The sequence below is a fragment of the Haliotis cracherodii genome, unplaced genomic scaffold (genome assembly GCF_022045235.1).
Source record: "Haliotis cracherodii isolate W230 unplaced genomic scaffold, xgHalCrac1.p SCAF_13, whole genome shotgun sequence".
Lineage (NCBI taxonomy): Eukaryota > Metazoa > Mollusca > Gastropoda > Lepetellida > Haliotidae > Haliotis > Haliotis cracherodii.
This window is the reverse complement of record NW_027266268.1, coordinates 27,148,906-27,168,799: the sequence shown is the minus strand read 5'-3', so window position 1 is coordinate 27,168,799 and position 19,894 is coordinate 27,148,906. Positions and strand designations below refer to the sequence as shown.

At 38.8% G+C, this 19,894-nt stretch overlaps 1 protein-coding gene across 3 annotated transcripts in view; it reads right to left on the bottom strand.

Annotated features, from left to right (window-relative positions):
• Window positions 1-78: 78 nt before the first annotated feature.
• Window positions 79-19,894, bottom strand: part of LOC139459808 (roquin-1-like) — a 35,067-nt gene continuing 15,251 nt past the window's right edge. For 2 of the 3 annotated variants that reach the window (XM_071241494.1, XM_071241496.1), the window contains exons 11-18: window positions 14,368-14,611; window positions 10,702-10,832; window positions 10,135-10,244; window positions 8,871-9,033; window positions 8,259-8,546; window positions 7,005-7,163; window positions 6,460-6,607; window positions 79-5,355 (exon numbers count right to left, since the gene is read on the bottom strand). In XM_071241494.1, coding sequence (XP_071097595.1) covers window positions 6,482-6,607; window positions 7,005-7,163; window positions 8,259-8,546; window positions 8,871-9,033; window positions 10,135-10,244; window positions 10,702-10,832; window positions 14,368-14,611 — 1,221 coding nt within the window. In that variant the 3' untranslated portion in view covers window positions 79-5,355; window positions 6,460-6,481. The remainder of the gene's footprint in view (window positions 5,356-6,459; window positions 6,608-7,004; window positions 7,164-8,258; window positions 8,547-8,870; window positions 9,034-10,134; window positions 10,245-10,701; window positions 10,833-14,367; window positions 14,612-19,894) is intronic. The other variant, XM_071241495.1, reaches the window with a different exon arrangement.

Sequence of the window (19,894 nt, the reverse complement as noted above, 5' to 3'; positions counted from 1 at the left end):
GCAGAAGACCTATTCTACCCTAGATATATATTCACGGCAAACTTCCAGAAGGGAAACTACAGACACACAAGTCAAATATTTGGTTGTATCAGTTTTATTGTGGAAAGTAAACTGCAAATATTTAGAGCAATTCTCCATCATATCTGATTACAATCACTCCTTATGAAACATTTCTCCTGCACAATATAACAGCAAAATTGATTTTCAACTGTGCAAACGTCCCTGAAGAGCCTGCAAGACCTGAGGACATGTTACCTCAACATTTCAACATGATCAAGTCATTCGATAAGCCATAGATATTGATATAACCATATCGGCAGGAAGTGACGTAAGCTGATGTTACTGATGCCCTGTAATGGTGTCCGATGGTATCCTTGCACATCCCGTTATAATCAAATATCAAGACTGACAAAAAACACGCTATTGAACAATGAATTCACCAATTTCAAAAGGAATTTTAACCCTCGCCTTGTCATACTGACACTTTCAAATACTCCACTTCATAAGTATCAATGTTCCTTCATAGATACCTCACAAAAAATCCAAAATTCATTCCTCCTTATAAAGAAATACAATTCAAACCTCTATTAGCAAAAATCAGACAAAAACAATAGCCAAATATTGGCTTTGGGATCGCTCGTGTGAACATATGAAAGATTGATACTTTTATCTGAAATTGAGAAATAACATGTTCAGAACTAGAAAACTCTTAACAGTTTTTCTAATACAAACCACATAATTTCACTGAAAATGTCTTTGGAAAAAGATATGTTCACACAGGGAGCAATGATGTACGACCCATATCAATTTATGGATAATGTGTACTCTGATAATAATCATAAATTGACTAATCTGCAATAGCTGTGCCATGTCAGTTGATTATGGGCAAGATAAAACACTCATTACAAACTATGGACACCTTAAAAAGAAATACACTTAGTGTACAAGATGCTTGAGACAAGCATGGCATATATCTTATATGATAAGAATTCCATCACAATTTCAAGGCTAAATGCATAACCCAATTCAAGCAAAGCAAATCTTAAAGACTGTCAAGACATCACTCACATGGTTCCACAAACGACTGTAAACATTCTAGGCCAGTAGTAAAAAAAACATGACTGGCTAGTAGAAAATACCAAATGTAAATTTTTGACCAATTTTCTGTGGAACCAGTGATGTTTTCTGTGGCCCTGTGTGTACCTGGGCCCCATTCCACAGAGCAATCTTTGCGCATGATTCTTTAACATGTACAATAGTCAACTGCTAAAACCACTTTCTTCAGTTGTCAAACCCTGTATCTTCTCTTGTCAAAAGATATTGTAGTTTTCATTCCAAAAGTTAACTTCAGACAAGACTTTCAGACATTTTCTTCTCAGAGGGTGCCACGTTTCCCCTCAATACTCATTAATAGGGAATGTCTTTGTTGAGCCATTTCTTTTCACTTATGATACATCTTGACCGCCTTCTAAGTATTACATAAAACAAATATAATATATTAACACCCTTTGACAAATGAAATACAATCCAAGCTGTCAAGTTTAAAACAGCTTGACTTTGATAAAGTCTGATACAAAGGCAATAATGGATATTTTTCGTCATCATAAATCAAGAAATTAAAGTATAACGTAACCAATTAAAACACAAAAAGAAAAGTACAACTTCCTTACCCCTTGATCAAGTTGATCAACTCAAATGCAAAGGAAGGTAGAGTTCCTTGTTGACAAGTAGCACAACCAACCTTTATTCACCTGTTTCATCTTGATATGAAGGAATAAACATATAGGGTAAATACCTCCCGAAAACTTGACTTCAAATTGAAACAAAAACAACAGATTTTCAATTAACATCCAAAGTAACCACTATTATGCTTACAATCATATAACTCAAATATGAAAATTTATTATTAACATTTCATGAGGAGTAAAAAGAAAAATGAAATAACAATCAAAACATTGATAAAAAATATCTAATTGTACAGACATTCTAGTTACCGTATTCGACGTAATAAGCACCCACATCGATATTTGCTAGTGAACAATCCTAATTAGCACCCCTTCCGATTGATCAATGTACACAAGACTTATTTATTCGCGTATAATACACACTCGTGTGTTATATGCACCCTTAATTATGGGCAATCAAATTCTGGAAAAATATATCTGTCGTACATAAACATTTCAGGCTGTCAGCCTAAACCACAAAATTTATCTTTCAACTCTGCTTTTTTCACCAAAATAATATTCTAATAAGAGCCCCCTATTTCTAATTTTGGGAGCGCTGGGCGTTTATTACATTGAATACAGTAAGTATAGTGTCAAACCAAGATCAGTTACACCAATCATTACAGATAAGAAGTACATGATCTAAAGAATCTCAGTACTAATCAGAATAACTTAGCAACCATAAGACAATACACACAGTACAATGTACTTTTGACCAGTGTACAAAATGAAAGCATGAAGCACATTTTTAAGGGTTGAATGTATCCTTTACACATACTTAGATAACTTCCAGTTATCTACCGGTACTTTCTGAAGTCACTTGTAAGATGCCACCCATGCAGGGGTCCGGAAAATTTAAAATCCCAATTGGACATTTGCATTTAGGCCACGCCCCCTTCAAATAGTGTATTTTAGGACGACTTTTCACACACATTACAAGTTGTTACGTATTCATAATATGATGAATTATGAATTGTTTCAATTTAAATTGTTAATTCACCGGACAATTAATAACAAATAATATCATTTTAGATATACATGGAAAACATACGTTTGTTTCTGTTATAATAACGATCTGTTAACGTAGTGAATGGTCCAATTAATATTCATGAGTTATATTCATGAGTCTGCTCAAGTGTACGCGTTGTAACTTTATGATCGAGACTATTATCCCATATTTGGTTATCACGTGACCTCACGGGAAAAGTGTTTTTTTAAACTAAAGAATTTTTAAAAACAAGACAGATAATATAATCACAAATACTAAAATATCGTTGATAGCAATAGTTATTTGAATACTTTTTTACTTAATTATTGACCATAAAAAAAATGGTATCGATCGTCACAGAAAGCAAAATGGTGGTCAAACAAGATTCAATATACGACTAGCTACTGAAAACAATAAAATCTGCAAATCCTCATTGTATATCAACCAAGTGAAAGTCGTTAGCCACGACTTACAAATGATCGTCCAGACTCTGAGGGTTTGGCAGATCCGCTTGACTGATCTGCATCGGTGACCCATGCCTTATTACCTTACTATAAACTTACTTCCTGTCTTGCAGAACTACAAATCAAGTCATCCAAGGAACATCCAGATTTTCCTATTCATAAAAAGGAGATGGCCTACTGGACATGTGATTGTGTCTACAGGATATCAATAACTACATACCAGGGCCCATTATTTCATGAAGCGATCACAGAGTGATGATAGTCTATTACCCCGTTCACATGCAGAACATTTACTCACATAAGTAATTTTGCACATGTGTAACTATACACACGTGTATATGTAAATTTACTATGCGTTCACATGAAAATTAATTAATGTGTGTAAATGAAGTACATAGTCATCAGTCTTTTCATGACGTTCAACATGAAAAGGTTGTTTTCCCAAAAAGTCAAATGAGAAGAGAGTTACGTCACAGACATCTTTGCATGAAGCAACATGTGTTTGATTTAATCTTTACATAAATTTTTACACTCCTTGAAACCCAAAGAAAACTGAACACCGTCAACTTCAAAATACATAAGTGCGGCTGATTTGTTTGGTGTTGGCAAATCAACAGATATATTAATTAGATCATCCTCTGGCATTGGCGTAAACCTTCCCATTACAACATATACATCCAGCGCAAATTTGCACTTGTGTAAAGTTACATTTGCACCTGCTCCAGACATGGAGCAAATTTGCTCCTGGTGTAAATATACATACGTGAGTCAACACGTTCACATGACATTAACACACAGGTGAAAATATACACACGTATGTATAGAGGGGCATGTGAATGGGGTATATGTTAAACAATGAGACTTACAACCATCACAATGCTACAATTGCTTTCTGAAACAAGACCATGCCTATTACTCACATCTCTCTGTGTGGATCATGTAAAGGAGAAATCACACAAATCTGTTGATTTCTACTTTCGAAATCAACAGGTTTTAGTGTTTTCTCTTGACTTGAACCACATTATGGTTAATGTATAAAATCTCTATAATTCTGTATAATGACCTCTGGTGTCAGTTTTACTTGATTAAAATGGAAGTTTCGAATGGCCAGTGAATTCTAATATCTGTTACTATGGTAAAAAATTTTATACACTATATTTTTTATTTCCTGATCATGCTGATATTCCCTTAAAAAAATGAACAAATTTTTGTTCGTATACATAATATATATTACAATGTTAGTAGAAATCTGCTTGTCTTACAAGTTTTCATATACCTGGTCAGTAATCTTTTCTTAACACACTTCAGTAGCAATATGTTCAATCCTTGAGCAGAGCAATAGAAGGGTTTTGGGTAAAGTACCACAAAGTTATAAACAATGAAAAATATTGTCTCATAAAACCTTTATAAGGTAATGGCAAAGCTTAATTCTAACGTAAAGGTGTCATTAGAAGGAAAGCCATTTCGTAACATACATGAGTTTCATGAATATATGAGAATACATATTTCATATATCTTTTACACAAAAGTATTCATAAAATACTTCATAATTACATAGTAATTACTTGTCATGAAAAAGTACATGCTCTAGAACTATAGATAAATAGTTCACAGCAAAATGTCAAAATAGACCTAATTATCAAATTCATATTTTGAAAAGATTGTTAATATGAGTGTAATACCCCAACAACTAACGATACACCCTACAGAGTGATCACAATGTACAAACTGTCAAGTCAGTCACCAACTGGCTAGAACAGTTGTTAACACATGCCATAATGTATGCCCAACACAATAATAAAATAAGTTCCACCGAGCAGCCAATGATCAAGGAGAATAATGAATGTAGTTGGCAATAAGAGTCATAAACACCCTTCCTAATCACGCCCTAGCAGGAACACACATTATCAATGTGACACATAGAGGGGTAATTTGACCAAAGTCAAACAAATATGACAGGATTTCACACTCCTTGTAGTGTATAGTAAATAATGCCATCACAATAATGTCTGTGCACAGACAGTGAAATGGACTCCCCCCCCCCCCCACCCTTCCGGGGCTGACAAGGACAAATGGGGTCCAAGTCTTCCGTCTTCCACTTGTCTGGCAAGCTCTTCTGCTGGGTTGTCACAACCTCCCAAGCCTGAATATATCACATATAAGTTCACGGCTTTCATGTCTGAAACGAAAAGCAGACATATCTTGAGTTAAGCTTGCCTGGTATTCAGTCAACTTGACTTCTGACTACACTACTGTCTTAAATATCATAAAGGCATACCAATATGAGTGAGCAAGTGAATGAAAGGAGATAAAGCAGCAGTCAGCAATATTACCAGGTGACCTGTAATTAACCAGTGGCTCATAGAATAAGCAATGGTCAGGACTACACTGACATGGAATGAAACAGTATGAACTGGATTCATCCCATGAAAATCTTTTAAGCAGCCATATAAACATACTCTTGTGGTGTGCTGACCTACCCTAGTGGAGAGTTGACCTACCCTAGTGGAGAGTTGACCTACCCCAGTGGAGAGTTGACCTACCCTAGTGGAGAGTTGACCTACCCTAGTGGAGAGTTGACCTACCCAAGTGGAGAGTTGACCTACCCTAGTGGAGAGTTGACCTACCCCAGTGGAGAGTTGACCTACCCTTGTGGAGAGTTGACCTACCCTAGTGGAGCACTGACCCATTCTAATGGAGTTTTGACCTATTCAAGTGGAGAGTCAACCTACCCTAGTAGAGCACTGACCCATTTTAATGTAACGGAATTTTGACCTATTCTAGTGGAGTGTTGACCTACCCTAGTGGAGTGTTGTCCTACCCTAGTGGAGAGTTGACCTGCACTAGTGGAGCACTGACCCATTTTAATGGAGTTTTGACCTATCCTAGTGGAGAGTTGTCCTACCCTAGTGGAGAGTTGACCTACCCTAGTTCAGCACTGACCCATTTTAATGGAATTTTGACATATCCTAGTGGAGAGTTGACCTACCCTAGTTCAGCACTGACCCATTTTAATGGAGTTTTGACCTATCCTAGTGGAGTTTTGACCTATCCTAATGGAGTTTTGACCTACCCTAGTGGAGAGTTGACCTACCCTAGTGGAGCACTGACCCATTCCGATGGAGTTTTGACCTATCCTATTGGGGAGTCGACCTACCCTAGTGGGGAGTTGACCTACCCTAGTTCAGCACTGACCCATTTTCATGGAGTTTTGACCTATCCTGGTGGAGTTTTGACCTATCCTAGTGGAGTTTTGACCTACCCTAGTGGAGAGTTGACCTACCCTAGTGGAGCGTTGACCTGCACTAGTGGAAGCAAGTTCCCTGGCTGCCAAGGTCCTGCAGCTTTAACAGTTGGGACAGGATTCTCTCCTGCTGCTCAGAACATTTCTGATTGACGCTACAAAATGTAGCAGTCAACTCATGCAGTTTCTGAAAACAAAACATTTTCTTCATAGAGTGACAGTACTCACAAGATATAGTGACAATTATATACATTACCTAGGACTTGGCCCAGACAAGTATATTAACATGCTCAAACACATTTCAAATTTCAGAGTCAGAAATGCAACAAAGGCGACTACTATTCTCAAACAGGACAGATCTTTCAGGGAGCGAAAACATATTTTCATGACATGATACCAGTCTTTAGATGACATGGACCTTTCATAAAAAGCCATCAATGAACAGATTTTGAGGCAAGCTTGGACAGTACATGATATCGAGCAGATACTGTCCATCATATCACACAAAAAGAGGACGGAATGTAAATATTAGAACTGCTACTGTATACAAATAGCTATAATGTCCTTTTCAATGGACTAACAACCTTCTGCTCACTGGCTGTGAGGGTGGGGTCTGAGGCCCGTACACTTGGGGAGCCAGCAATTTGATCTCTAGGGGTGGACTGAAAGATGGGTAGCATCAGTTGGCTAAGTTGGGAGGCATCTGTTCCACTTCCATGTGGGTCTGGCTTCTGCCCAGTTTGCTGAAAGAGGAAGAAAGGATTAGGAAACAAGAAACAAACCAAAACAAACCCATTACAGTCAATGACTGACTGACTTGTTAAACGCTGCAGTCAGCAATATTCCAGCTATGGCATCCTGATTGCAAGATGTGACTAAGTTGGATCAGGTGGCTTGCTTGCTGGTCATGATATCTGAATGGTGTGAACATTTTCACCACAGCTTGTAAACAATCTGGGCCAGGCAAACCTGTGCTTGACAGGGTTAGCAATGGTCCAGCCACAGAGGCTTGATGACACACGTTGAGCCAGAAAGGTCATCCAATCCTCATTAGATCGTTCTTAGATTCTCAGCATAAATGCGAGTCAGTGTAGAGCTTGCGTGTCTTTCATCAATATCCTCTCCAACTACAGATGAAATCTACATTAACGAGTATCTTTACAAACGTGAAAGAATATATTAGGCACCTGTCCGAAAGACATCTGTCCCATGTAAAATTTGTCCTCTTAACAAATGAAAATATCTTATTTTTCAAATTTCATGGGAAAGTGCGGAGAAAATCAGAGCTGAATTAAGGTTACACAATATGAGACGATATCGGTCAATTGATATCATTCAAATTCCTCACATATGACTGTAAACAAGTTCACAAGTTCTTACTTGTACAGCGCAATCTTAGTTCCTTGGCCAATGTACTAAAAAACTGTTTTGTACGTCTCCAACACATACATGGCTGTGAGTTGCATGAGCAATCCTAGTGCCCCCATCATGGTAGGGTGGGTGATTTAACTGTACAGCCCAGACTTAGCACCCAGTGACTATTTCCTGTTCCGGCAAATGAAATCTGCCCTACGAGGAAGACACTTCCAGGATGACGAGGACATAAAGGCTGCCACAGAGGCTTGGTTAGAGGGCCAATCTGCGTATTTCTATAAAAGTGGTATTAAAATCTTGAAGGACAAATGGAATAAGTGTATTGAGGTGAATGAAGATTATATTAAAAAATATAAGTGCAAAAGATATTCTGCGACTTGGTCTTATATTGAAGTTGCAAAACGCATTGAACGCCCCTCGTATACCCACCGCAAAGGCCCTTAAAATTCAATGACTACACTTACCATTGATATTTTAATATCTATGGCCTGTAGCTCATATGTCAGACTTTCCTTCTTGGAATTAGCATCGTGGGCACGGTTCTCTAGGCGTGTCACTTCCTGCTGTAGACATCTCTTGGTGCGATGTGCTGGCATCATCTGATGGCCCAGGACACTGCTGGGATGTTCCAATGTCCTGGTCCCCTCTGACGGCTGTTTCCACAGGCTGAACCTGCTGGGGACTGGGGCAGCGACTGGCAGGGGGCACTCCATAGCTGTCACCGCAGTCACAGGGGTCATCCTCTTGATAGTCTGTGATATCATAGTCAAAAATCAACAATGGGGCTCAAACAACTGACACTTTCTATAATACTTCTATCATTGATAATAGCTCAAAATTTGTTATTAAAATTTGCTTATTCGTAGTAAAATGGATCAGGTACAAGCTATCACCACCTAATGTGCATTCCCCAAAAATACTAATTTTAGAGGCAACCCCAAGTGACAGATGTGTATTGAAGTGAAACCAAGGAGCATACATGCATCTGTTGCAAATACAATTTCATAAAGGTGCTTTTTAATAGATTTAGTAATAACTGTTTCCGAGTAGCTGAATTGTTATCATGTCATTCTCACCTCATCAGCTGTGACCTGAACTGGATCTGTGTTCTTGAACTTTGCGCGTGACAATCGTGAGATTGGTCCAAACCTTGATACCAGTGGTGGATCGAACGGAATGAAGGTCTGCTCTTCAATGGAGCTGTAGTCCCCCAACTGAAGCTGACTCCTTGAAACCTCACTGAAACATCCACAACAAGCCAACATATTCAGTTTCGAATAAAATGTATTGTTTTGCAGGGTTCACACTAGGAATCTTCTCACATGGACCCTTTTTTCTGACAATTTTAAATGTTCCAGAGGTACGCCCATACAGCACAATGTTAAAAATGTATTTGAAAATGTGGGCCTTTTTTCAAATATAGGGGCTAAAAGCACAAGGCCCCACCCCAGAATTATCTCTGGTTTTGTAAATCTACACAAGAAACCTCTAAATAGAAAACCAGTAATGACAAAAGTAAAATTTCTTTCCTTGGTGATGCAGCAATCTACAAAATGATAGACTAATATATAAGTATATATATATTTAATACTGCTGACTGACCAATCAGAATGCTGGATTCTAAAATGTCATTGTAAATCACTGACATATACACCTGTTAGGTTTCATCAAAGGAATAATGTCAAGCTGTCTTTGATAAACACATCCTTTGATTCTCAAGACCTAAAAGATGTAATACTATCAATCATATTCAAAATCACTTTCTCAAAGATATAGCATAGTGACTACAGATTAAGCTCCAATGTGTTCATACGAGATGGAATATGAGGATTGGCTGGTCACAATGGTAGTGGTGGATGGAAGTATCTATGTAATGATGCCCAGGAACCCTTTCCACAAAACAATCGTAGTGCTATGATTGTTGTAAGCCTATATTATAGAATGTGAGTACCAATCGTCTTAGCGCTAAGATCGCTTTGTGGAACAGGGCCCTGGTCCCTTTCAACAAAGCAATATGTTAAGATCCTTCAGTGGTCAATACCCCATGAAAATCTGGTCTTAAATAGTTTTTAAGCAACCTATGCTTGTTGTGAGAGGCGACTAACAGGATCAGGTAGACAGGCTCACTGACTTGGGGTATGCACGTCATTGTATCCCAATTGTGTAGATTGATGCTCATCATATCAATCACTGGACTGTCTGGTCCAGACTCGATTATTTACAGACCGCTGTCATATTGCTGGAATATTGCTGAATGCAGCATTACACGAACAAACAACATTTGTCAAAAACCCATCAATCAATGTATGAGAATATTCCGGACAGAATTCAGTGACCTACCATACTTCATCCACCATTGTGACTCTCTTGGCCGTTTCCTCTTCAAACCAGCTGAACAGGGATTTTGTAGCATCCTCACCATCCCCATCTACCTCCAAGTCCGAGACCTGCTGGTCACAAAACACATGACGTAAGGTTCTTGGAATATACAGTGCACAAATCTGCACTAATGGGTCCACTTGCACAAAGCAATCTTAGCACTACGATGATCATATCACCCATACTTTAACATAGGCTTACGGTAGTCGTACACAACGTTTGATTTGTGCAAGTGGGCCCTTGTGATAAAAAAAACCCAAGTTGTCCAATATCAAACAGAACTCGTATTAAACAAAATCAAATAAAAGACTGCAGTTAATACATGTAAGTCACAGAATTTGTATCAGAGCAAAGAATGATATGAGCATCAATCTACACAACAAAGTTCTGATACACAATCAATCATGTTAAACAGCCTTATCATATTATTGTCAGCTTAGAACATGCATGGGTATGAAATCCTCTTCAAGCCGTTTCTTAGTCTAATGAGCGAGTAAATAATGCTTCTTCAGCAGTTTTGGTACTTACTGTCTCATTAGTATACCAGTCAGTCTTCGAGTCTGCCTTTGTCACAGACTTCTCACTACCATCATAGCTGTCCTCGCTCGACCAGGGCACATAGTTGCTGCTTAAACTGTACTGGGGTTCAGTCAGCAAACCTGAAACAAACATGGTCATCACAATATTATACCCCACTTTCGGTATTGTCATTTTGTTGATGTTAAAACCAGATGTGTATTGACCAATTTCAATCTGGAATTTTATCAGAATTTTAAATTTTACAATAAACCCCACTCTTTGTATTGTCATTGTTTCTTTCGTTAAAACGGGATGTGTACTGACCAATTTCAATCTGGGATATTATCAAAATTGTAAATTTTACAAAAAATTGTACATATATAAATATGTATTCTTTCTCAATCCCTATCTGGAAACAATCCTTGAACACGTTTCTAGCTTAGAAATACAATGTACCCCAACACATATCAGGCTGTGCTCAAGCTAGCTTCCCACCTAATTGATCACATGACATCCCCAGCTTACTCATTCTTGTTCGAATCATAGAGGCTTTTGTAACTGTACTGCTGGGATGGTTGGGATGGGTTGGTATTTATTGTGCGAGATAGGATAAGTATTTATAAATACACAATTTACTGTTAAATGTAAGGTGAGGTGAGGTGAGGTGAAATTAGGATCAACATCACGTCCAAGATTATTGCACTTAAATGGAAACTTGCATGCATGCGTGCGTGCGTGCCTGCCTGCCTGCCTGCCTGCCTGCCTGCCTGCCTGCGTGCATGCACTAGTCCGGACTGATGACGATTTTTAGTGCTAGCTTACTGAGATACCATGCCGCAGTTTAACATGAATACCCCACTCAGACACAATATACTACCGATGAAGATCCGGGATAGAATAGGTCTTTAGCAACCCATGCTTGCCGCAACAGGCGACTATGCTTGTGGTAAAAGGCGACTAAGGTGATCTGGTGGTCAGGCTCGCTGAAGTGGTTGATGCATGTCATTGTTTCCCAATTGCGATGCTTATGATGTCAATCACTGGATTGTCTGGTCCATAATTGATTATTTACTGCCCTATTTACTGCTGGAATACTGCTGAGTGCGGTGTTAAACAACATAGAAACAGACACAGTATACTGACTCCGAGCCGACCAGTACTTGTTTTATCCCCTAAATGCCGAGCGCCAAACAGGGTAACAACAAGTACCATCTTTTAACGTCTTTTGGTATGACACAGCTTGGGATCGAACCCTCGACCTTCCACTCTCTGGGCATAGGCTCTACCACTAGACCACGGAGGCTGGCAAGGAATGTAAGGTGATCTCTGAGTGGCTGCACATCTGCCAGCTGTTGCCTCTGTAGTGTCAGGAGTTCAACTCATGTCTGCAGTATGTTTCTTAATTTGATATACTACGTGCTGGATACTAGGGCTGGGACGATACACCAACTGTACGATCTGATACGATCATCATACCTTACTCACGATCCGATATGTATCACGATACTTGCATGTGCTCTTATCTGTGGTGCATAAGCCATCTTTTTCATAGACAGGATGTCCAAATGGTTCACTGATGATTGACAGTTGACAGTGTCTGACTGTGATTGAGAGAAGTAAAAAATCGCAATCTACTGGTGCATCGGTGTATCGTCCCACCACTACTGGATACTGTCAAGAAATAGGTAGAGAGACGACCAAGACTGCTGGTACAGCTGAAACTTGAAATGGTCTTCACAGACAGGCCTGTAGAAAACCTCATCTGGGAAGCGAAGTCATGTAACCCAGCTGATAAGAGATCGAGCCCATCATTGCTAGAAAATGTTTATGCATGAGGGCTCTTCTAATGTACAAGCGTGAGCTACAATCAAAGCTCTCGATTGTCTATGATGGACGTAAGAGATGATGTCTTCAGATTGAGGGTGTGAATATCTGGAGCTGTGGCTTTTGAGTCAATGAGTATCGCAAACTTGAAGGTTAAACTTAGGAGATTGGATTCAGTTGTTAATTCTTCTAAATAGTGAGAAGGACGTATTCAAGTCCTTCAAGAAATTAAAGATGGCGGACTTAGGCGGTAGGGTGAGCGTATCCAAATTGCGACTGGATGTTAAGAAACAAGTTCCATGGCTCTCATCCGAATGTCCCTGCTGAAATGCCAGCATGTCTGCAATCCACATAAGTGTCTGCTTGATCGACCACATCGTAAAATGTCTGAGTGGGAGATGGAAGAATCTCTCGTCTCCGGTCCCAGTGGAAGTTGACCTAAGTTCTCTTCCAGTTTACGTGAATGTAGAGTTAAAGTGGGTTCAATGCTCTGAGGTTCGGTTGTAAGTGATGGAGATGTGTTCTGTGGTGGGAGCGTTTTATCCTTTTTCGACTGTTGCTCATCAAGCACTGCAGGCATAGCGTGAACCAAGGCTTGAAAGTCCACTTGGGAAGGACCATACGACTGAGTTATCCAATGAACTTCTGTAAAGGCATACACTCTGATCCTCCAAACTGGCCGATCATCAAGGTGAACTGTGATCTCTAGTACGATCTGCTTGCTCGTGACTGCGCCTGTCTTCGCTGTTGGATGATTCTACAGATGAACGTTGGCACTCTTGTGATCTTTGTGATGAGGTCTCTAATTCCTTAGTATTTCTTAAATCTAATGTTTCGTTGTCTAGTAAGGAGAGCGCTGGATAGGTGGTTGGTTTGCTGACAGTTGCCGACTTGGGAGACTGGGAACAGACTGCTTTCAGTGTAACTTCGTGGCTTTCTTCACACCAGAAGGTAAACGGAAGAGGATTCAGATCTGTCATTGTCCCATCTACTGCATTTGCTCAAATGTCTTGATTCAGCCTGAGAGATCTTGATCATTTATTACATTTCTTGTTGTCAGAGCAACATCCCCGACAATCACAACATCTCAGATGAGGATCATGCATTGTCTTGCAATTATCACAAAAATTGCGTTTCTGTGACTTCCATGATGATGCAAGGACTGAATTCACAGATTAAAAAAACCAAAACACAATATATTCTCTTCAAAGTGAAAAACAAACCTTCCCACTCAAAGGCAATTTGAAAGAGATTGAGTAAGCTGGGAACATCATGTGATCAATTAGGCGGGAAGCTAGCTAGAGCACAGCTTATTGTGGGTAATGGTAGCCATGGAGATGGCTGGGATGTGTTGGGGTGCGTTATTTTAAGCTGGAAACATGTTCAAGGATCGTTTCTACATAGGAAATGAGAAAGGAAGGGAAATGCACACTGTGAGATAGGATAAGTCTTAAAAAAGCTAAATAACTTGTCCCCGAAAATGCATAAAAAAAATACTCATGCTTCAAACTGTTGAAAAATAGAAAAACATTTCTGACACGATAAATTCATGGCTGCATGAGGCTTTTTTTATGAAAGCTCATAGTTTTAATTAATACAATATCTTGTTTTTCAGCTGTAGATCCAAAAATATCTAGTCTCCATACAAGATCTCAAACACCCACCCAAATGGTTGGACCCTAAGGGTTTGTAGTTGGGTAATGTGGTTATTTTTTTTAAATCTGGGTTTCTGGAAGATGAGGTGAAGTTGAGGTGAAGTTGTGATGAAGATGTGATGAAGATGTCAGGGTTGCATGCAACTTGATGAACCAGTCAGGTTCTCACAACAAATCATTCCTGTTTTATCCTAACCTGAGTTGGCCAATGAGAACATAGTTCTGGCCGCGACGTAGGTGTCCGCCACAGACTTGACCAGATCCGACGATGAGATTCTAGGCAGGTCCTCAATGAATTTCTGCTTCTTCAAAACTGGGCTGGCTGAGGTCTGTTGATTACCCGATGATTGCACTTTGGCAGGAGCACATGGTTTATTCGGATGTAGCTGTGCAATGATGTTGTTCCTGCGTCTGTGGAGATCAGTCAGTGACTGCATACCCTGGTAGAAGAAGAAAGCACACAGAGTTCTGAAAAAACCTTCCTCAAGTTTTGGGAGCTGAAACAAGATCTTGCCTTGTGATATATCCCTAACTCCAGGCAGCTTGAAAGGGTGGGACTTAGAACCAAAACAGACTATAGTTGCCACAACATGGTGTTTTTGGGACTCACAATAACGTTTTGAAGTTCACTCAACAACATATGTGTTGATGCAATGAACAGAACAACCCAGGTATATGATACAGAACTTTCAGAGACGCCAAGCCTGACAACTCTGCTTCCCAAAAACACCATGAGCAACCGACTACAGGCTGTTTTCTATGGGAGTGAATACATTTTCGTGGAGTAAAGAGTGTTGCCAAATGGGGAGGGCTTAGATATGTTTCATTTTTCTTCTTGAAAGTTATCACTTTTATCACATTTTAACATTTTTTCGCAAATAGCGCCAACATTCCAAGCCATCTTCCTTCATCCATCAAAAAGATGGTACTATATTCACATTTACTAAACATTGATTTTGGACATATGATTTATCATACACATATTAACAAATAAAATTATAAAAAGCTTGCTAAAAAGCAAGAATATATGTTAATGAAATCCTTTTAAAAAGTCACTCAAGAGGCACAAGGGAAGAGCAGAATTTAATGGCAATTTCAAATAAAAGCAAAGCCAAACAATCAAAAGGTTTAATTAGTTGTCAGGGAAGCAGGACGCATCAAGCATAGAGTGGAAACCCGTCGCTTGATGATTCCACTTTCCAGGACTACGGTGTACTGATACCCACTAAACTACATCAATGTACTTGAGTACACTCATTTAGGATGTTTTAGGCATGCATCATCATGTTGAATATTTACTGTGATAGGATAGAAACTGCTTGAAGAAAATACCTCACGTTCAGGCATTAACCATTGACCTGACAGGATGGTCATTTCACTTGCTGTCACCCGGCCGCATTCGCTGGATAATAATTCGCTGACCAATCATCCTTGACACTGAAAGAGTTCTAGATACGACCGCTCATCGGCCACTGCTACCCCTGTGTTCAGGCAACCAGAGACTGCCATTTTGCTCTGAGAAACATTGCAGCATAGAAGATGTTTCAAGATCCTTTACTTCAGAATTGTAGGGTCATGGACAGACTACAATTTGTAGTTGTACAATTTAACTTGGCTGTGGATTCATGGATTGTAGAGGACATCTTAATTACATTTTTCATTACCTCCCATTACTTCAACACTCATAAAATACATACACTTAAAAAGTTTTTTAATAAAGTTTCAAAATTGTTGATTAGACTTTGATCAAATTTTTAAATTCATTCTGAATGTGAACAAACTTCCCTTATCAGCAATGTTCTCTGTGCTAACTTTGATGGACATCATATTTTCACTCAGAAAGCCAATAATGAAGAGATCTTTTTCTTCCCAACAAAAAACATGGAATTCTTTAGGAAATGTTGCAATTAGAATGAGCAGTAAATATTGTTGTGAAACAAATCACAAATCTTTTTCTCAAAAATGAACAAAGCTAAAATAGATTTAGGCTCAAATAAATCATTCCTAACTTTCCAGGTACATCGACATTCATAAAAATATGTAATCTTACATGTTCACACATGAAGTCTTGCACACAGGCACACACACGAGCACACAAATACTCATTCACCATTTGAGAAAAGGAAGAGAGCAGGAAAATGTAGGATATGATTTATTTAGGCTTAAAAAAATCAAAAGACCTTTTATCCTTTTTTTCAATTCCAAGTTTTGGGTTGGGGCATCATCATGTAATACAGGAGCGAACAATTTATCCTAAATGGGGACCTGAACACGAAGGCAACAGGGAGCAGTCTGTTAGTGACACTGTCATACATCCTATCCTGCTATAAAACGTTCTCATTTCGGCTGCTCATAATACCTCACAATCAACAATATTTGCCAGATCAACAGTTGTTGGATGATGTAAAGATGCATGTACTTCTCATCTCAACGTTTGAGACTAGCTGATTGACCACATACTCCTAGACATTTGAGTTAGCAAAACCCGCCCATGACCACCAACCTGAGACGCTACCTGCTTGCTAATGACAACTAGCAAAACTAACCACAGATAGTAACTATGGTTTATGTTTTCGCACATTGGGTTGTACGCATCAGGAAGGTCATTCCAGACAGGCATTACTACCAATACTCACGATTTGTCAGGATACTGGAACACTATGAGGTTTGAAAAGGGCATGGAGACAGCATGCCTCACATTCATACATTCCCTATTCTGATCCTCTTGATGTCTAAATACAATAACATACGATCCTTGGTCGTCAATCTGCTTATTGCATTTTCTTTCCTTTCCTTGATAATAACAATTGTTTTCCTGTTTTTCATTTAGCTGTAAAGGTTCGTTTACACATGCCATATTTCACATCTGCATCATGACATAAACACCTGTGTTGTTTGTCATCTGTCTACTATTGGAAATTGTTAAGCATGATATACTGTGTGTAATGTACTCTGATAGAGTGGTATTATCTGAGAAGCAGGTTTTCAATAAGGTCCAATCCCTGTGTACATGCATGTAGTAGGTCTAGTAGGATGATGGAATCACTAGTAGATTGGGAGAAAACATGTGTACAGCCTATTGCGGATTCCGGCTTATAGTTCACGAGACAATACACATAGTAATCTTAATCCCTGTATGTAAAGCAATGCCTAGCAGAACAAGAAATACAATTTAAATTGAAATCATAATGTCTAGTGATGTTATATTTCAAATTTGCATTCCAAGTGCTTTAACACCTGTTCGTTTACCTGAATTGGCAGAAGGGATGTGATGCCTTTTTTTCGTGTATAAATAATACTCAAATGTTGGTTCCAAAATACTGAATCACCTAGAGGGGGTGTGGATTATACACGAGTGTGCACTATAAGATGAAAGATGTCCTTTCATGATATAATTCTTCAGGCCAGTAGGCTTTGCGGTCTAGTCGACTTTGAAGGTTATATTCTGTAGTAGTAAGCTAGTAGAAATGCTTTGTCAAAGTAGGTTAGAGTGCTTGTCGCAAGGCATCTGACAAACTGTTCACACTCCCAAATGATCAGCTTAACATGTTTTCTGCTGACTATAACTGTGCTACGTAGACATGTCGACATTTAGAGTTCAACTGCTTCGTATCTTGCCTCATGAAGTCAAGATTCTTGTTGTGGTCCTTATGCGGGGCAGATTGGAAAAATGGAATGGTGTGAACGACCTTTCAAGGCTGTGTATTATCAAAACAGGGCAAAACGACTGCACAAAAAAATAGCCACATTTATTTGATCCTTTACACATTTTATTACAAAATGAATCAAAAGCATGCAAGTAGATATATCTAATATTGTGATAATTTTTTGGGAATAAAATAGTTTTCATTAAAAAATTCTCTGTACAAGTTCAATGTTTATTCATTTATGATTTAATTTAAAAAATCACATGCTATGTACAACCTATACTGCTGATGGAAAATTATCTTCTGAATATTATGGAAAGTTATATAAGCAATAATCTGGACAATCAAGAAAACAAACTTGAAACCTAATGTCTATGTGTATAAAATTATCAACTTCTAAATTTTCTTCAAATAGAAGAACCATTGCCTTCCAAGGGAAGAACATGCCTCCAGTCTGTTAGTTGCCCAACTCCCTTACTGAATTACTTGCTCTTTTGTGTCCCAGTATGGGAACGTAGTGTTTCATGAAACAACATATAGTGTCTCCACCAGAAAACTGATGAAATATTACTCGAGTTTCAAACACAGTACATGTCTGAAACTCACTCTATGTGAGACAATAGAAAAGAGTGTCTCCGTTATCAAATCCCTCAAAAGTGATCAGGAAGTCTCAATATGAACTAGAAATAGTGTTTTGATGCAAAACTTCATCATGTTCATACCTCAAAAAAAAACTATGAAACATGCATTTATGCTTATTCATACCAATATGTTTTCTTTTTTATCACTGCCACACTTTGCAGGTGAAATATATTTATCACAAATAAAGTATTTCTTTAACTTTCACAAATCATTTTCACAAGTATTCATTTTTCAAGAGAGCTCTCATTGAACTAGGAAAATATTTGATACGACCAAGTATGTTGAATACTGTTGAGTGAATGGAGTTGAGAATTTGTTGATACATGATCAACCTATGGTTTTAAGAAACTAAACAAGCATATAAACATATAAACATACATGTAATGTACAAAGAAACAGGCTAGACAAGAAGTTATTGTTTGCTCCCTAGGTTAAGCATCACAAACATCCTAAACAATATCTCAATGCATCAAAGAATATCTATCACATGGTCATATTTCTGTCGCTTGGGGGGCAAATGTCTGTGAAGTTATCGCAAATTCATGACAAATCTTAAAGGAATTGACTTGTTCTAATAACTAAAGCCAGTTGTTGTATGTCATACAGCACTAATATGCTGTACCACCTTCCATCAGGTAAAATATTCCACAATGGAAATGAGTTTCAATGAGATAATCATTACTTAAGCATCTGTCTTTTCCAGCATAAAAATGCACTTATGAAATAACTGGACATGGCGACGCTGATATCTGTTAGAGCGTGGCATCCCCTGATTCGTCTAAGTCGCTGTACTTGTCACCGTTGACACCCTCCTGGCTATACTGAACATGCAAGTTTTGTAGTGGATAGGAGGCAGGGTCGGGGGGCATGTGGGTCATGACCCTTGACCCTTGAGTCGGATAGTGGGATTGTGGGGGGTAATATACAACATTTAAGCCGTGAACCGCAGTTGGCCCACGCTGGACAAAGTAACTGTCGTAATTCTGAAAGAAATGACACATGGTGAGCCATGGCCCTACACAGAGAACATCATCCAACAAAATGAACATCCTTCGCTACAGTTCCAACATCAATTTATGATTCCTGACCAACTCTATGCCTGTCTGTCCTTACACCAACAGCCCTTGAAGGATGAATCTGATCCACTACTGTTACACACTGTTCACTTCATACAGTGTAAGTTTATTGAGGGACTTGGGTTGAACACTGTTTTCAAGTTAGGCTACATCACAGTAACCAGAGAGTGGATAACAGTGGGGGCAAAGATTTCATTCTAGGGGTACAAAGACACACATCTCTCCTGGTGGTTGCAATGCCAAGTACTATTCATCCATAATCAGCAGCCATTTTGACCATCAGTACGCCTTCAGTTGTCTCAAAGATAAATGTTACTGCCAAATGGAAAGAAATTGACAAAGACTGTCTTATAGCAAG